General features: G+C 38.7%; 1 protein-coding gene across 1 annotated transcript in view; it reads right to left on the reverse strand.

The window, feature by feature from the left end:
* POLR3B (RNA polymerase III subunit B) overlaps positions 1 to 20101 on the reverse strand; it is a 79846-nt gene that overhangs the window by 2601 nt on the left and 57144 nt on the right. Inside the window, exons 24-27 of the mRNA XM_069807401.1 lie at positions 12232 to 12335; positions 11168 to 11334; positions 8748 to 8861; positions 2853 to 3026 (exon numbers count right to left, since the gene is read on the reverse strand). Of these exons, the coding sequence (XP_069663502.1) occupies positions 2853 to 3026; positions 8748 to 8861; positions 11168 to 11334; positions 12232 to 12335 (559 nt within the window). The remainder of the gene's footprint in view (positions 1 to 2852; positions 3027 to 8747; positions 8862 to 11167; positions 11335 to 12231; positions 12336 to 20101) is intronic.

Here is a 20101-nt window from a genome sequence, read left to right on the forward strand (position 1 = left end):
AACAAAATTTTTCTTCATGTATATTGTAAAATATTCAGACTCTAGGGATTGGAAGAAATTCTCGTCACCAAAAAAGGACCAAATTCTGCTCATTGCATTCAGTGGAGTCCTGCCCCTGAGCACCTGTACGAGAGCAAAGTTGGAAAATTTGCATAAAACTGGTACGTCACAGTAAGTTTCTACTGTATTTTTTATGGGGACAAATTCTGTCACTGCCACAACAGTCCCCTTCCCCTCCGAAAGTACCAGTTCAGGCCCCAGCACTAATCTGCTGTTACTATCTTGCAGAAGAACATTACCCAGTGGCTAGTCCTTGTCTGGGAGGAAGGGCTCATCCTCCTTAAGACAAGTGCCCTTAATGCTAGCCACCAAACAATATGTTTCTAAAAGGTTTCTTGTAGCAATGTCTTATTAATGCCAGAATCACTGAAAAGGCCTGTTTGGAAGTTTCTTTTAATGACTTGGTCTCTACTGTGATGATCATTATAGGGCCACTTGCTTCAGCTACTAGTAGACACAGCATATCATTTAGCAGAAACTACCTCTTATTGATTACTCTCACACATCAGACAGCTTTTCACAGAATCAGATTGCAAGAATGTCTCACTGTCTGAGAGAGTAGTTTCTTTCACAGTTATTTAAAAAGAGTTACTAAACTTTGTTACAAAGTTCAAAATATGAAATATATTACCAGGACTTTAGGAATAAAATGTAGTACTATCTCTAAAGTTGAAATTCCTAATTTTCTTCAAGGCGCCCTCACTTCCTGTGGTCTCTGAAAATCTTCAAGGACTGCTCTGAAAGCCAAGGTCTTATAAAAAAAATAATTGAGCTACATCTGCATGTGAGGTTTTTTTAAGGCAGCGCTTTACACAGTTAGAAGTGGTTGGTTGGTTGACTTATGGCATGCCCTTCCTTTCAGACAACTTCCTTCAACTGTTATTTGCATTGCAGTAATTTTAAGAGACCTGGATCAGAAAAAGGCTTCACTTGTTACATACAGTGCACACACACTCAAGAAAAACTGGACGCTCAAAAATACTTACTGCACAAAAGCGAGCAGGACAATGTCCAACTAAAAATCACCAACCACAACAGGATGCACAGAATAGGCCTTGTCTCTCCTCTGGATTTCACACGTGTTTACCTACCTCTGTCTGAACTTCTGCTCCACAAGGAGCAGAACTGCTGCTCTGTTAGCAGATAAACGTGGTGCTTGGTTTCTGGCCAGAGGCCATACGCTTCAGAAGAAAGGTCTGACCAAGGGCAGAAACGGTAGCTGTCACTTTTACACATGTACAAACTGAGAACAGACCTTACTTTCCTACTTCATTATATCATGGAAAAATCACTCTCGAAGCACTGAAGTGAATGAAGTCCAATTTCCTGCCCCTCCCAATAGATTTGATATTGATATCCAAGATGCGGCAAGTTTCCAACAACGTTCTTTTGAGGTATTTAGAAATGAATCTTTCTCCTCCTCCTTCCGACTCCCCATCTTCCCCCAACATAAATATTAGAGTATCTCGTAACTTGAACTCACACAGTTTATTTTTCCTCCCTTAGTCATGGGATTCCAGGTCACCTGTTTTCAGAAAGCTTGCAAGAATGTTGTAACTCATAAATTCCTATTGGTCTCACAAGTCTCTTTTTCTGCCTGGCTAAACCAACACCAAGCTAAAGCAAAACACTTCCCTCACCTCTAAAGAACATAAAAAGAAGTTTCCCTAACTTCTGATAATAGTGGTATATTTCCAGCATGTTACAGGGCAACTTTAAATCTAGCATCTCAAAATTACTGTAGAGAAAAGATGGTTAGAGCAAAGCCCATAGTGCTACACATGGTGAGCTCCACACAGTCTTGGCATCCAGTTTTGTGCTTCCCCTACATGGAAAACCAGTTTGTTTGCAGGAGATAAAATCAGTACTGGCTTAGGACCCAGAGTAAGACAGCAAGACCATTAGCTAGTATAGAGATAAATTTCCTATGGACAAGGCAGTTGGGCAAAAGCCAGCTGAATTTCCAACCAGACAGCTGCTTCTCTCATGCTCCAAAATGGGACTGATGCATTTGTCTGATGCTTCAAAGAGGAGCTCCTTGTTTTACAAGACTACAAAGCAAAGACATTTGGGAGGGACACAGTCAAAGAAAGCAGTATGCATGTGATTATGAACCCCATAGCTAGAGAACAAGAAGGCAGGAGATGTTGCTTTCTTCTCCCATTCTTCTGTGCCCACTCTCTCTCTTCAGCCTTATGAGGTTGAACATGTGACTGTACCAGGAAGATCTGTGACTAGCCTAGCTAGTAATCTCAATTCTGATGTCAGAAGAGTCAAGTACATCGACACAGCCATTTTCCCCTTTTCAAAAAATAGATGATCTAGAGGATTGGGTGTTTGCTAATCCTCTGCAAGGGTGGGAAGGAAGGCAGCAGGCAGAGTGAAGGTAACCTTTCCCACAAGCACAGCTGGCTGTGGAAGACAATACCTGTGCTCCCACAACAGGAGTGACCCATGGTCCATTGACTACACACTCACTTTGGTCCTAACTTCAATCAGACCACAACGAAGAACCATCCCCTGTCACCAATTTTCCAAATACCAATTTTGAACATTGACACTGGTTTTGATTAAGGTGCATGAGACTGTTAATCAGTGTCTGTGAGCACTTTTAAACTGAGAAACACTATAACCAAGGGCAAGGTTCTGTTACAGAGGCACATTTATTCTGTACCACTTTGCTTTATGCACCTGAGGTCAAAGGTTTTTTTTAAAATATGAAACATGTCACATGCATAAAGTGAGGAGGGGACACCATGATTTACAAAAAGCATTACAGTTAGAAAACTTACCAGCCAGAGTACCCCAGCAAGCCACACTGCCCACAAACATCCACTTCAAAGGCATCACTTGAAATCATCAGTCTCTCCAGTAAAAGCATGCTGGCTCCATAACCTATCAAACAATCCCGTTCCATCTCTCCAAGACGTAAACCACCATCACGGGATCGACCTTCAGTGGGTTGCCTTTGAAATAAATATTTGAAAAAATGTAGTAAGTATTCCAGAACATACATTCTACAACTCTGGGAATGCCTGTCTTCAAAATGTAGGAACAGTACAGGATCAATGGACAACAGTGTTCTACAAACCAGAGCTGCTGATCTCGCAAATGCGTTATTCAAGTTGAAGCAATTAATCTTTGCTCCTGCACTAGCAATATGATGTAGTTCTGTGAGAGGCAACTGCAGCGTCAGGCCACAACTCTTTACCTCTTGGAATGTAGCTGAATAAGTGAAAACAAGAAGAGACTGAACAGTATCCAAGACAATCTGGACACAGATTTGGTACTCTTTTTTGATGAGACATTCAGTATAGTTTGTAGGTAACTAAATGAAACAATATTCAGCAGCTAATGAATTAATCATCAAGCTGACGTTTCAGCTGAACGACAGCCAAGACTAAATTCTTAAAATAAAATAATTTTTGATCTGGGAGAGAACACCAAAACAAAGTAGCAAACAAATAGCACGCACATTACTAACTCATTGAAATCCTACTTTTTTTTTTTTCCCATTTGTCTAGTTTCTTTTTATTTTTTTATTTATCATTTTTATTTTTTTTCATATCTGACTGTTAATAGACTAATTTTTGTATTGTATAGGTTCCTGGTTTTCTAGTTACTCAGCACAAATCAAACTCTCATTTTCTGTCTGGAAAGACTTCCTGTCCTCATGGTGCTAGAGGAAAGTTTTAACAAAGCAATGTAAGTATACACTAAAGATTCTGAGGTAAAAAGGCAAGGTACAATATATTATTTAACATTATGACTGTTTAAGCCAATTTTTTTTATTGGACACTGTCAAAACTTTTAACCTCTTGTTTGTCATACTGCAATTTCATACAGTATCAGTTCTACTCTCATGTACTAGCACAATGCTGTAGTACTTAGGTTGCAAACATTAGAGTGAACTATGAAGCAAAAACAATCTTAAATTCCTGAAGCACTAATATATTGCATGCATTTTATTAAAAAATTCCATCTTAGTATATTCCCTGAAACATGACAGCAAAGAGAAGGAATTAAAAAAAATGTTATTGGCAATCATAAGAGGCTTCACTGCTCAGTGAAACCCCATGTTTATGTGCTGTTTCTGATACCTGCAGCAGTGTAATCCACCTAGAATATCCAGTGACAGATCTGGCCCATAACTTTTGGAGTATATTTTGTTTATATTATTTCAAACAACCAAATTTGTTAAGCATACCAAATATATTAAAAATAAGTTTTTGCCAACGTATTGCAACTCAAAGAAAAGGATTTATAAAAGCCTTTAACATCTAATAATCTTTTGTAACAAGTGTAAAAAAAAAAAAAAAATACCTAATTACCAGACCAAAGTAACTTCTAAAGATGCAAGTTGTATTTGTTTTTAGGGGGAAGTAGTTTCCCTTACTCTGACCACACTGGAACCTTAAAACTAATCTGCTTGTAATTCAAATGGTCCTTTTCATTCATATAACCTTCTATTTTTCCCACTGTTGGGAGAATGGATAGAAGTTGTTTACATCCTGATTAAACTCCCTAGGGCCCCCTCCCCAGATGATGGCACCGTCACTGTTTAGATGCTGTTTTAAAGGACTAAACCTGTGGTGAATGCAGTTTCTCTTCTGAAGACCCAAGAGGCAGATTTTGAAAGCAATTGGGGCCTCCAAAGACAGAGGCATTTGCTGCAATGCTAACAGTGCCTGAGTTCCTTCTACCAGCTGACTTCTATAATATTAGTTAATGCACAAGTCTACTTCCAAAAGTTTCACCAGGTGCTGTTCTGCAGGATGACAAAATAGCTTTATAAATGTCAGCCCCAATAAAATCTCAGTCCAATTAAGGGAGGATAAAACCTCTTGATGGGGTCTCAACTCCCACCCTTTAAGAGTTGATATGCCATGGGTCTTCCAACAGATACAGGATGAAGATTTCTAAGGCAGCTGAAAACCATTAAAAAAAACCAAACCACAAAAAGCCCTCCAAACCAAAAATCCCTAACTTGAGTCTTAAGCTCTTAAGTGTTTCACTCCCACTGTCAAAATGACCTAATTTAAAAAACAAACCAAACAAAATCCTCCCTCCCTAAAAAGCAGTTTTCTAAAGTACCAAAAATTTCAATATTGAGATTGGGCCTTTGAAAAGAGTCTATCTTATGCTCCCGAAGTCTATCAGATTCTTCTTCTGGCTCACATGAGTTTGAAAATTCCTCACACCAAAGGTTGTTTAAAATGTTAAAACAGTATTTATAAAGCATTTGTGCTTCCCCTTTGTGGCTATACACATGTACACTGCAGCTGTTGCCCTGAGCAACTACTTTCATTCTTTATTCTAAATATAACATTCTGAAAACAAAGCAGACTTTTGAAAATAAGATTGGAAATATCATTAAAAAGAGATATTTTTCATATTAAAAAAAAAAGTAAGTTCTTAAAATTCTTAAATATTAAATAAAACATAGTGATTCTTTAAATAAAAAAATAAGGCCAAGTGATCTTCATACTATTTAACCGCTGCATTTAGAAAAAAGCAAAAACCAATTAACTTTAGTGGTTTTAAGGACATTAAGAATTTATTGGCACTAATTCTGCATTTTCTGGAAGAACAGTGGGTTCAGCTTTATGGCCCTGTTCCTTGTTTCATTGGCCAGTGGGGGGAAATAAGTCTATCCCCATGAATAAGAGCAGGCCTTGTAGGTCTCAGCAGATCTCCCTTGTGCCTGTTATGGAAAACCAGTGGCTAACTCGAAATGGAGTCATCAGCTGAAACGCTGATCTCCAAGAAGTGGAGTATTACCTAAAAAAACACTGCCTGAAGGAGGAGGGCGTACTGTGCTCCCAGAGTGCCGAGAGGAGCCCTGACCAGTGTCATCACATTACTCACTTGCAGTATAACAGGAACTGGTATATCTGATAAGTTCAAAAGACATGCAGGTGGCAGCTCTGACAATGTCCATCAAAACAACTACGCATGCAGAAAGCTTATATTGATCTCTTGTAAGGAAAACTAAAAGCAGTTTATCTATTAAAAAGATTTAGCAGGACTGGGTATCTAGGCAACACCTTATATAGAGCTGTGTTTTAAACTAATTGTCAACTACTCACGGCAAAATAAATTAAGTATTGTATTTCATTTAACAAATACCGATTCAGAGGGCAACATCCTGGTGGTTTTTGACTGTGTTGACAAAGAGTGCTGCTTTGCAATTCTACAAAGTCTTGTTTCAATCAGAACAATATCAAGCATCAGTGACGTTCAAGAAAACTCTCGAGTCTTCTGCTTTATTCCAGATGGAAATACAGCTTTGCTCTGTCAGTTAAGGTACATTTGATATATAATAAAACACATTTCAAGACGACGACAGCAAAATTCCATGTTGGAAGCTGTTACAGGATTACTTTTAAAAGCAAAAAACAATGTTAGAGGCAATCTACTCTCCAGGAAGTGCAATGGATGATAAAACAATAGTGAGTATGAAAGCTGGCAAAGCAGAATCTCTCAGCAGAGGCGATGGCAATAACAAAAGTTTAATTAGTTGAGAGGAAAGAAGAAAATTCCTAAAAGACTAGTCAAGAGGCAGCATAAATTGAACATCCACTAGCTTTCCTGAAAGTCAAAGAGTGCTAGCTACATAGTATGATGCTACTGACTGGAACAAAGAATCCAAAGAAAGTAAGGGGTGGGGGAAATCACACCACCTTCATCTTTACATGTAAACATTACCTCGACTTGGGATTTAGGTTTCATTTAAATTCAATATCAATAAACAGTTGAGAAGTTGGGGACACAATACAAAAGCAGATCAAGGGATTTGGGTAAGCTAGGAGCTCCAGTAAACCAACTGCATGCACTGTTAGCTAAAACAGCAAGTTTTCATTTTCATGTGAAGCACCAATACCATGACTAACACACCGAAGAACAGAAAACAGGGCAGACAGCCCTTTATTTGGGAATATCACATATGTTCATATAGGCAAGCAGCTGTGGTAGGAAATAATGGTTGTGCTACACTTGCTCTTCTTAATGTGGCTGGTGGAAAAGTTAAGCCAACAATTATAAAAAATTCTCATGATTTCTCTCCCAGTTCAACCACTGGTATTTACTTCCATGGAAAGTGTGAGACAACTTTAGTTTGTCCTAGAGACAGCATGAGGTTGGAAAGCCAAAAGGCATAGGAAATACGCAATGAAAAGCTAAAGAGAAAGATACTTCTGTATCAGGTAAAGCAGATACCTGCCCCTCTATTCTCTAATGGCACATCAACAGGTAGAAGGTGCACTTATTAAGAGGACAGACTTGCTAACTTGTTGTGCAGTCAGGCAATGCAAGAGAATTGGATCAGCACATGGTAAGAGGCATAAAAATAAATTAAGAATCAAAGAATATGAATCATGCTTGTTATAGGGAAGAGTAAGGGCAGGACAGACATGACTTTGTGCTTACATCCCAAAAACAGAACAAAAGGGACTGGTCAAAAAGAAGAGTACCACCATACAGCAGGTGATGTATAAATGGCGTACGTGATAGTCCAGAAGCACTGGCAAAGGACATTTGGAAGAATCTTTGCTAGAATATTCAGGACTAGCTGGCAATTAACTTTCTGGCAAGATTTAGCAAGTAGTCCTACTGTGATGGAGAGAGGCAAACTAAATGATCCACTAGAAGCCTCCTCAAAGATAAGTCTGTGCCACTAAACTGTTTCTTGTGAGGCAGGAATATCAGCAATTTAGAACATGAGTGCAAGCAGCCATAGAGCTTGGCTTTAAGGAGAAAAAGTAAGTAACATCAGTGAAAGCAGGATGCTTCAAATTCCCCAAAGGTCCAGATAATATAAGCCCACCTTCAGGGGCTTATATTACCTATTACCAAGAGTACCTCTGCTTGACCTCAAAATTTGGCACCAGAAGATATCAACATGGTAATCAACCTTTTTGTTGGAGAGAAAACCAAGTTCAGGCTTAGTGCAATGATCATGACTCCAAAGCAACTGAGCATGTATCTTTAACTGGGCAAATAAAAATGGAGATTTACTGTTGGCATCTCTGTAACTTTTGCAACTTTTTTGTGTGAAAGTGTTACTCTCCTGCATTGTATTGAATGATAACTGTGGACCAGCACATACAACCCTAAATTCTGTTTTAGAGTTGAAGTTGAATGGAAGAGTCTGCAAGGCAAAGTGCAGTATACCAGGGCTGCACATTATTCTAATGCTTGTTTGCACTACACTAGGGCCAATGCATTTGCTTTGCCTTGACAGGTGAAGACATGGGCTGCATCAATATTAAGCTGCTAAATACCAAAGGATGCTGAAATATTAAAAGAAGTTTCTTCCTTCTACTCATACCCAATTTTGTAAAAGTACAAATGTTAAAAAAAAAAAAAAATTCCTCCTAAAATACCTACGATATGACAGGAAAGGGCCACAGTGTGCACTGTGAATCAGCAGATGGTATTCTTACCAACTGCTAACAGAAGTCTGAGAAGCGAACTCAGTTTTGGACCACATAGAGCACACCTGGACACTCAGAACAACCTTCTGCCACAGTCTACTGTGAGAGCTTTTAGTCTGCAACAGCGTATTAACAGGTAATAGCATTTTGTGTCAAGTATCAAAAGGTAAACAAACTTTGTTTATACCCGTCAGTCAGCTGGGTACACTTCTGAATGCACACAAGAATTTTGTGCTTAGCCTGTCACAATACCTGGTGAGCACTGCTCTGGGTCCTCGAGCTCTTGCATGCATTTTATCCAACACCATGTGCTTTAGTTTCTGGTAATACACAGGGCCAAAATAGATATATGCTTCCAAAGGTTCCCTGAAGGAATAAAAACAAACAAAGAAAACAAAACCAATATTCACAGTTAGCACATACTTACCTTAAGAGAGACAAGAGGGTCATGTACAGGAGGAATTTGAAACAATTTGGGAATCATGAGTCCTACAAAAACGTGTTTAGGCTTTCAGGGCAATCAATCTGAAAACCCCACAGGGAACATCTCTGAACACAAGAGCAGCACACTTCCAGCACCACATACTGCTATATCCACGCTAGCAAGGAACAAGCTCCTGAACTCTGGCAATACGCTGCGCAGACATGGTGGTATAGCTGCAGATACCTGTTTCAGCTATATCATATTAAGTCCCTCCTCAGTCTGTGCAGGAGTGTTTCAACAATGTCATCAGTAAGCAATAAAGACTGAATGTGTCAGACCCTGAAGAGTGACTTAAGTTATTTCTATTTACATTCCTTTGCTTTACATCATCCACACAAAAAACAAAGGTAAGCATATATGTAAACAAATATATGCAGCATAAATGCTCAAAATACCATTTTTATAGGAGTACTTTATGAATTTGCATTTCCAAGGATAACTTAGCACTGGCACACTATGAGCTTGACAGTCTTCCCATCTGCTAATTCTCCCTGCACACCACTTTGAAGCACAACCCAAGAGCCAGATGGGTGAAAGCCCTCTCTGAGCAGCTGTGCATCAGCACAGCTGCCCCTGCAACACTGCTCAGCAGCTGTGTCCATAGGACAAAAATCACTGCCCTGGCTGGCACTGGGGGCTCAGGCGAGCTGGGTAAAAGGGCTCTTGAGAACTGTGTTTAGGCACTGGCATCAACTTAGGAACATCTGTAAGCAGTACAGAGGGTGTTACTCCATTCTACAAGCTGGAGTAATGGCTAAAGAGTCTGTGTTTAAAACACCCCCAACTGTAAGAACAGCATATGCGCTTAAAGATCAGAAAGCAACAGTTGAAAGCACTCAGTTATTTCCCAGCCACCACCTTCAGCACTAAGAATGACCGGATTTAACACAAACTCAGCACTTCCACTGATTTATTTTTTAAAAATGTATGTGCAACGTAAAAACAAGTGGGAGACAACAGTATTGCACCTCCCATTCAGAGTCATTACTAACATGATGCAATGTTATTCCAAAAGCTGCCTATTGAAGAAAACAATAAAACTTAACTAGACATTTGGAATTTGCAAACTTCCACATTGTTATGAAATCTGCCTTCAAATTTCCTAACAAATAGATTAAGCATGTGAAATTTGCCTGGAAGAATATCAGTACCCTAAAGCAAAGTCTCTAAATAGGGTACTACAAAGTTGAAGTTTGAGGACGGGGGATTTTTAGAGCTAGATGATTTTATTCTCCCTAGCAAACAAGATTAGTCAGATTTGTTAAAAGTCACCATGATGTATCAACAGAAAATGCTTCAAACACCAGGATACTTGATAACGATTTACGGAATATGGAGTAGGTAAAGAAAACAAAATCATCTCTCTGAAACAAAAAGAGAAACAACATATGGAATAAGTTGGTAGGAAAAGCAATTAAAATAAAAAGTATTAAAAAAAAACCCCAAAAACTTACAAAAGAGACCTAAACTTGTTCCTTGAGAAGAAGGGAACTGGGAGGATCATAAAAATAGCAGGAAGGTAGGATTAAGATACATTTTGGAAGGGCAGGCATGTGAAGCCATATGGCCTTTTCCTGTTCCTAAACTATCTTATGTTCTTTGAACTCTGTGTCTCAGAAGCCAGTCCGATCAACACAGCAGGAAGTTTGCAGATTAGAGTATTATGCCAGACTGAATCATTGTGTAATTGAAAGAAGAAAAAAAAAAAGAAAAAAAGAGTGCACACGAAATATTCCCAAGGAACAGACACCTGCCTCCAAATCCATATTTTACAGTACTATAAAAGTCAACATGAAAATGCTTATCAGATTCCAAGCATATATAAGATTTGCTGCCAACAGAAACTTGAAATTTCTTACAATCTCTGAGAAAGAAAACCTTGATTTTACCTTTTTTTGTCATGCAGTAGAAGTTGGGAAATTTTCATATGTACTACAAGGGCCATTCACATTACAGCCTTGCAAATACTAGTAATTCTTAAAAAGTGGAACCACAAAATACTTCTAAGAAGGAGGGGGAAAAAAAAAAAAGTTGCACCATTCTTCAAGCCCCTTGCCTCCATCTCACAGAGGAGTTTGCAAATAACAGAAAATTCCTGAGCTCTGGACATGAGAAGATTTTTCGGATGTGTCTCAACAGGATTTCCCCACTCCCCTGAAACATCTAAATCTATACAGCAGATTCTTACCCAGTGATACCAGATGTTACGTAGTCCTTCCCTAGGTAGTTATAACCATGGCGAATAAGATCTTCGCACACATCCTTAACTTTACTGCCTCCAAAAGCTGTTCCATAGTGAAACCTGCCATCGAGGACCCCAGCCTTTCCAGCCAGGAGTTCAATTAACTTTCCTACCTGTGCAAAGAGAAGCAGAGTTAACAGCCTGCTCACTAGTATGGGCGCGTTGCTGGATTGGTCACAGCATAAGTTAGCCAGGCGAAGGGTCCGAAATGGCAGCTTGGGTTATTGCATGCAATGGGAGGAGTGAAAGAAGCCCAAGAAGAGGGAGTACTCCTGTGTGAAAGGGGAAAATCAGACTCATGGCAAGATCTGGGAACACCTTTAAGGTCCAGTCAGGCAGCTCCATTTTTTCCAGTTGTCTGGAAAATGAGCAGGATCCAGTGTGGCCTTCTGCTCTAAGAAACAGCCTCAGAGATTGACATGCTACAGTGCAGCAGGGGGAACAGAAGGGAAGACGCTAACAAAGAAAAAAACATCAGAGGCTGTACGAAGTAATCAGTGGAGGTCCCATATAAAGGCCAGGCTGTGAGGTATTTAGTGTGACCCTGCAGCACAGGTGCAAGACTTGCATCACTTCCAGGGAGGCGTGTGTAATGTAGGAAGTTATATAGGTCTAGAACTATTACTGAAACTCCACTCCAACCTTCACCTCACAGTCTGCCGCAGCCAGCTTAGTGGGCATAGGCAATAGGGAAGGAAGAGGGAGAGTGAGAAATTTTCAAAGAGAGAGGGTGCAAGTGAGGTATTCAGCTGCTTTCCTATTAGCTTGATACAGAACAAAATGAAAATGATGCACCAACAGCCCGCATCCCTACTCCTTTTACAGGAGGATGTTTCAAAACATGCAAAACAGAGGGCTGAATACTTAAAGGAGAGCAAGCGTGTGGCATGATGACTGGAGAATATTCTCAGTGAAACCATGTTTCAAACTTTTTTTGTTTCTTCTGGCTAATTTACTTCACTTTCCCTATTGGGGGACACTGTGTCTTTAATCGTAACACAACCACTAACCGTCATACGCGATGGGAAGCCATGAGGGTTCATTATGATATCTGGACAGATTCCTGTATCGCAAAATGGCATGTCTTCCTGAGGAACAATCAGTCCACACACCCCTGCAGAAGAGAAAACATTTCAATTCAGAAACAGCAAACCACCAGCAGGGCTGACGCTCATCACCAGATTTTCTTTAGTGTTTTCCTCCTCCTCTCTTTCTCATGGATCACTTTTTACCCAGATTCATTACCATGACCAGTGCTCACAACCTGCAGCCTAGAAGAGAGCCCTTGTGACAGGACTGGCAAAATTAGCATACCCTTACATAATGCTCCCAGTGATTTGTGAGTTAGCAAATTAGGGAAGAAAGCTTTAGATACAGTTTTCAGAGGCAACCAAAAACTTCTGACCAGTCAGACCAGAACATCTCAAGGGAGACCTAGTTTTTAAAGCTGATGCTATAATTTCCTGCAAAAAAATGAAGAAATCAGGCCTCTTACAGTATCTCTTTGGACATGCAAAATTATTATCGATTCAAAATTTGTTTATCATATGTATCTTTGCTAAATACTGTGAATGAAAACAAATCAAGTCAGGACTTCGACAGGGACTGAGAGGAGGTAAGTAGGGCAAAATAAAAAAAAAGAACCGAAACCAAAGATTTTTTCAGGTAGCATTCATTTGCTGAGCAAAGAATGCTTTCAGTGAATTACAAAGTATAATCCACTCCCCAGACTCCTTGTATTTTGTCAGTCCATGAACACAAATGGTACCTTTAAAAGTTCTGGAAGCTTTTTTCAGTCTCCATCAGTACTGGATGTAAAACAAACTAAACCGCCAAACTCTAAAACTATTTAGGAAAGATTAAACTGAAACATGATAACTCATTTAAAATAGTCTATCATACATCCCAAAATTTTCCTTCCAACCCTTACAACTGTTTCTACAGTGAATTCTGCAGATCAAAATACTGCAGCTATAAATGACCACGAGATCTAACATTAAAATTCAGGTGCTAAAATGCAGCTGCTTAAGCCCATACTCCTTTGAACCAAAGCTACTGTTTCAGTTGGACAATTTCTTCCAGAAGCCGTTAGAGCTGAAAAAGTCTGCAAGCTATTTGCAATCAGCCTGCTGCAACTGCCAGAGCACGCTTTGGGAACAGTCCTGGAGCGGAGGGGGCTCCTGGAAGACTGAGGGTGCTGGTTACATCCCTAAAAAGGCATCCCCCGACCAGCCAGTTCACAGGGGGATATTGGCGTCTGCTCAGGAGGGAGCTCCTCTTCCACTGTCCAAGCAAGACAGGGATAGGTGTATGGGACAGTAGCTAATAGAATGAGGATGGTAAGTATGGGGGAAGGGAGCAGAAAAAAAAAAAAAAAAAAAAAAGGATTGGAGTGATTGGAGTGTCTGGGGCCAGGGGCGGGGGGGGGTTGTCATATATAGTTTTTAAACCTATTGAAACTAATTTTCATTGTTTTATTATGATAAATCAATAATATCCTCCTACCCCTCCCCACCAAGCAGCAATAATTTGCTGAAAATTAAAAAAACCCAACCCGCTATCTCTTGTGCACACAGCTTTTTTTTATCCTAAAATTGCATACATAAATACTTCATTATATATGTATTATGACACACACATTTTGCCTTATTCGCATTTACTTCTAAGAAAGTATTAGGTTGCATCTGGACTTCATGGCACCTGTAAGCCAAAAATTAAATCTTAGCTAACTTAAAATTACTTTAGGCTCTGAAAACCTTTTATATGCCAAGCTGGTTCCCATAGCAGACAGCCACTGTGTTGTTTGTTTTGTGTGAAAGTGAATGATAAAAGATCCATGAAATCGACACAGAAAGGCAGAACAGCAGAAAGAACTGAGGGCTCTCCATCATAGCGGCTTCTACCCTCCGCTGACTTGTATAACAATGGGACCTACACACCCAACTGCAGATCTAACACAGCTGTGCATTTCATTAGATGAAGAGCACTAGTGACACAAGTAAATAATTAACTTATTCTGGTCCGCTGACTGTGGTTATGAGACCAGTCATAGCTGACAGATTTTAATACAAGTTAACACAAAGACAGCATAATGAGCTTAGAAGTTAAAAACAAAATATTTAGACAGAATCCAGCAATGTGAAGCTAACTAGGCCATTTATAAAGTTTCTATTTTGCAGAAGGGAAAAAGAAAAAAAAAAGAAAAAAGAAAGCTATAAAACCTCAATTCTAAGCTTCTGTATTTTAAGAAGTCACTGAGTTTATAACAGATCTATAGCATGCCCATGTGTATTTAGAGAACAGGACAGAGAAGCTTATTCCTCCCCTATGTTTTATGGAAGTTCACTCCTTCTCATAAAAAACTGTTTAAAAAGCTCAAAGAAATCTTTCCTATATACAATGCTACTTCTAAAAGCAAGTAACTGCAATTCATTTAAAAATGTAAATTATTTCATTTTGCAGTCACTTGCCTTCAGAAGCTCTTCAGAGACTAATCCTTGCAGGTCTGCACTGTAAGCTCCTGAATTTGCTACTCTTTTTCAGCCTTGAATGCTGAGCCAGGGTTTGCAGCAGGGCAGTAAAAGGCAAGCCTAGCAGTTCTGCATTCCCGAGCAGCTGCGAAAAAGTGATCAAGTGAATTAATCCATATAAGTGCAGTTATCACTTGCAACTGGTTAATAAACAGTAAAGGAAAAGAAGAGGCTGGATTTAAGACAGCCTCAAGTTCCAAACGTTGCCATGTCCAAGTATAAACTGCATTTCACAACTGAGCTGCTCAACTACTCCCCATCCAATATTCATAAATAGGACAGAGTCAAACTAGTAGGTAACTTTGCTCTGTGGCTTTTACTACAGGTTATTAAGATTTCCTAATCGTTGCTGAGTTAGACATAACATGAAAATTGTTTGCCAACGTTCACACAGGACATACAAAATAATTTGGTTTCATTCATTTCTCTTCCCCTCACAATTTTTATATGCTGCATCTGAAATTTAGCAGTACAATTTCAGACTAAATGCTACACTGTGATGGGGCTGAATCTGCTCTCATCTATACACTCTGAAGTTCTCATCTAGGACCAGAATCAAACATTAACCACCAGAAAAGGCTGCAATTATTTTTCCAGACAAAAAAAAAAAAAAAATTATTTTTTTTTTTTAATGTATGGACTAACAAGCGGTTTGTATGTTTGAGCAAAAAAGGATCCGGTAGCATGCTACACCTAATTTCTTTTCAATTGAAAACCAAATTGAATTCTAGAAAAAAACTTTGTATATCAATTTCATATCAGCTTAGATGAAAATTAGTCAAAATGCTAGCAAATTCTTCTAAGATATCTCTCTCTCAAAAAAAAAAGTAGATTACTAAGCACAGCAGTTTGCTGCAAGGATAACAGTTTAAATCTGAATAAACTTAAATCAGACATCTACAGTGGCTTAACATGCAAGTATAAAACAGCCATAGGCAGTGTTTTTCAATGCTATTGTATGCCAGCCAATAAATGACAGCCCTCTGACTATGCATGATAGCCCCCATCCTCACACACACTATCTGCATCAATCCCAACAGCATCTCAACACCCATGTACCTCCACAAGGCCCTGACAGAGCATAAAGATCCCCTCACCCCCATACTTTTGTCCTTTAAGAGCTGCTTTTTCTAATCAGGAGAAATTCAGGTTTCCAGATTTGATACCTTTTATGTGGTTGCTTTTACAGTTTGCTGACAAACATGAACATACACAGACTTGGTAAAACAGCAGTTCAGCAGAGAGGGGGAAGGGGGGCGGCAGGGAGGGGGCAGGGACAAAACACAACAGTATGGGAAAGTTTTTCACCGGCTACGATAAGATGCCTTCTATACACACACACGCCAAATGAAAAAAAATCATCAAATAAGTCAAAACAACCTAATATAGAAAACTAATTACTACCAGCAGGAGGGACATTAGAGAGCAAAGGAGACTAAGTGAATAGAAGCAGCAGTAATACCAGTTTCTATCAGCAAGATAAAAAGAAGCGCATTACTAAATGTGCTTGTTTACTTATTCTAATGATATGGTGGTAAAAGAGCTAGAACTAACTTGAAAGGCGTCTGGTTTAGATTTACCAGATTTGCCAGAATTTGCAAATACTCCTGAGACATAAGACTACGTCACATAATTAAGAGGAGTTGTAGCTGTAACGCAGCGCTGTATATTGTGGACAAGTGACAAAGAGACGTGCAAAAATTAGTAAGGTTAAACAAAAATGTACATCTGCTTCAAAACTCTCTAATTACATACTGTGTTGGCTAACTAAGCATAAAACAAGTCCAGAAGAAAAAAAGTGCTGCATCACATAAGCTTTGTTCAATATTGAATCATTCACTGATCTATCATATCACTTGCTACATCCCATTTGACATAAGAGGTAAAGAACAGAATTAAAATTAACAGATAAATAATGCATAAGTAAACTTGATTAGTTTTCTTATTAAAAACATCACTCTAAATGAGAGGAGGTGCTAGAAGACAATACAGTTTGTACACTGCTTTCCCATGAGCTGCTGAATGGTCTGATGTGATAAATTTGCATAGTCTGAAGCACACAAAGAGCTGATTAATTGAAACCCTTACAATGCTTCTGGAAGCAGCTATTGTAAAACAATAACCATAGGAACTTTACAAAATACACATGGCTGAATGAGTCAAGAGCTTAATAAAATGTGTGTTCAGGATACACTATTTGGAAACAGAATTAGAGATTTTTATTCTGTGCCATAAAATGCTAAATCACCCTAATTTCAGAGGTTCAGTTGAGGATTTACTGAAAAGGTCAGAAGGTTACCTGTTTGCTGCTTGAGATAAAAAATGCTGTAATTTTCTTCTTAAGTCAGCAAGCTAAGCAGTGGTTTTGTTAAAAATAAATAGAAAAAAAATGGTATGAGAAGTTTTAATGGCATTCTGACATCTCATTCTCTTATATTCAACTTCTGAAGATAAAAATAAAGTAAGAAATTCCTACCTTTCCTGATGCCTAATAACTACTATCAGCCCACATTCCTGCAGTCGATAACAGCAAATTCTTTTTAATGCCACTTCAACCATTTAATTCCTATAAACCCACTGATGTTTTATTAGAGATAAAGTACTAAGTCTGACTTGTAACATGGGGGAAAATGACACAAGTAGCCATTTAAAATTAACATCTTACTTTACATGTTCTGCTTATACGTACTGTACAAGTGCCCATTAAAAGGAGAAAGAGAAGTTGTTCTCAACTATGAAGTTAGGCAAGCAGAAGGCAGATGCTCAAACTAGTAAAAATTTTTAAAAGTAAGCAAGGTCAGACTTTGGTAGATAGGCGGTATTGTCATGAAGTTTATGTAGTTGACAATGCTGTCAATGGATTTTGTTTTGACACTAAAGAACATGGTTCATTTAGGAAAACAAAGACCATCTTTCATGAATTTAAACTCGCTTCCTTGTCTTTGGAGTTGTTTAAGTGCAGATACTTCAGAAAGGTTTAATCCTTTATCTTAGATCTTCAGCTATTAAAAAGCTTCTGTTTGCCAGTTCAAACAATCTCTTGCTTAAATACAGTTTTTCCACTCCTCAGGAATACTGTTCAGTATTGCTGCTTAGTTCTGTGATCTACAGGACCTTTGTTGGAGGTGTTAATCCTTTTTCACATGAGAGACTGAGAAATGTTCTTTCAGAGAAGTGATATATTGCTTTTTTTCACATCAAAGGAGCCCAACTTTTTTCTCATTGTGACTTGTAGCAAAGCAAGAGGAAATCTGGAAATATAATAATTTAGTTTGTATGGAACTCAGATGAGGCTTCTTTAGCTTAACAATCCTTTAGCCTTCTGTGCTTTGAAAAGTGACTTTGCTTGAAGAATGCAAGATTAAAAAAGCAAAATAATTAATCAAAAAAATTTCTTTATCCTTCTGGAAAATATATGATGCAATATAGTTAAAGCAAAGTCCTATAGCTCAGCGTAAATCCTCCCTGGAAGGTAGATGTTTATTTGTAAACAGAAGCTTAAGGGCTTTATAGACTAAAGGGACAGTCCCATTCCCAAAGATATTACTGCAATGACCAGTTTGAAGATGCATATTGAAATAGAGCAAAATATTTGCATTTCAGAACACGAGGGCCTCATTTGTTTTTTTTCTTCTCCCCATATACTTCTTTGTTGACACGTCTTGAAGGAAAGGCTAGCTTTTACAAGCAGTTTGGAAGAAGTGTACTTAAAACACGGACTTGCATGAAAAGAGGGTGTGGTGGACAGGCCAGAAGCGGTGACCCTTGCCAATACCGTGTTGACATGTGAGAGGACTCAAAGATGGTAGCAAATACAGAGGCAGTGGCATAGATCTATATTGTTACAGAGGCCTACAAAATCTACCTACATATTTACCAAAAGGCTCTTCTGTAACAAAAGGCTACAGCTGGTTTGTGACATTTAATCTGTCGTATCCCAGACACTTTCCAATTCTCTTACTCTGCCTCCTTCTGCTCCAGTGACGAAGTATAGCTTTGAAATACAAATCAATTTGGAATATAGGAAAAAGCCTATGAAAAAAACTTGAGAAATGTGTTTGTGCAATCTCTTACTTTGCACATATTTAATTACTTTAAAACTACTACTACAATTCCGCAAAATCAAATCTCATCTTCATGCACTCCTTCTAGAAAATAAAAATATTTCATAGAAAAGATTGATAATACAGAGAGAAATATGCTTTCTCTCCTTCTCACTGAATTAAGGTACTTGTTAGTTTAAGCTCATCATCAGTTTAAATGGCCCTATGATGGGCTTAAAGCTAACACTCACAAATTAAACTTGAAGTGGCAATTGCCTGCATTCAGACGAAGATAAGAGAACAAATTCAGGGCTAATTAAAAATTCTCTCAATGGAAAACACTAAACTGTTAGTATTATGATTTCTGTTTCACAATTGTCTATATTCCTCTGTTATGACTGATCCTCCCCCAATTTGATGTCAGAGAAGGATGACACTAGCTGTATTTTTAAACAAGCTAGCAAAGGAGACTTTCCCTTTCCTTTTCGTGCATTTTCTCCAGTGCTATCATGGCCTGTAATCTAACATTACCGTCAGTATCTGGTTCTTTGCTGTATACTGAAGCTGCAAAACAGTGAACTGCACTGTTCTTGTCAGTATTTTTTTTCTTGGTATCCAATACATATATCCCCTCCACTAAGCACATTTCTCCTTTCTCCCATTTATTGTAACATCTTTTCCCATGATGTACTACAAGCCAGTGAACTGAGAGGTTTACTACCAGGAAGGCTATGTATCCTAGTAGAATGTAATAATTTAGAATATGATCACTCCCCTGATCACAAGAGATGACTACAGACTGATGTACTGGACAGCTAACAAGCACATGCCTGCAAACTCTGTTAACACAACTGTTGCAGCATTCCCACTCCTATCTCCAGAACCAAGCTGAAAGGGACATTTGCTATTCTGAATAATTGATGGTTTCAGCTTATTATTATTACAGCTCCAAAGCACAGATACATGGGGGATCCGTCATTATAACCTGATGCAACGCCAGGCATAATTATGGATACCCTCAAAGTTCCGTAGAGCATTTAGGATGTTGTTTTTCATTACCATGGGATTTCCACAGGTATTTTATTTTGGAAAAAAAAATGTTACTAGCTTTCTATGGCTTTTGGGATATTACAGAAAATACCACCAGATTCCAAAACAGTGCATATTAGCTGTTTCTGCATTTGACCATGAGTATCAGGGGGTGATGACTAGCAAAAGTACTCATGAGATGTCCGTCCTTCAAGACCTCTTAAATGAGCTCGCTCTAGACTGAGATGCCTTATGTGCATTTAGTGGTCTTGAAGGCC

The sequence above is a fragment of the Haliaeetus albicilla genome, chromosome 19 (assembly GCF_947461875.1).
Source record: "Haliaeetus albicilla chromosome 19, bHalAlb1.1, whole genome shotgun sequence".
NCBI lineage: Eukaryota > Metazoa > Chordata > Aves > Accipitriformes > Accipitridae > Haliaeetus > Haliaeetus albicilla.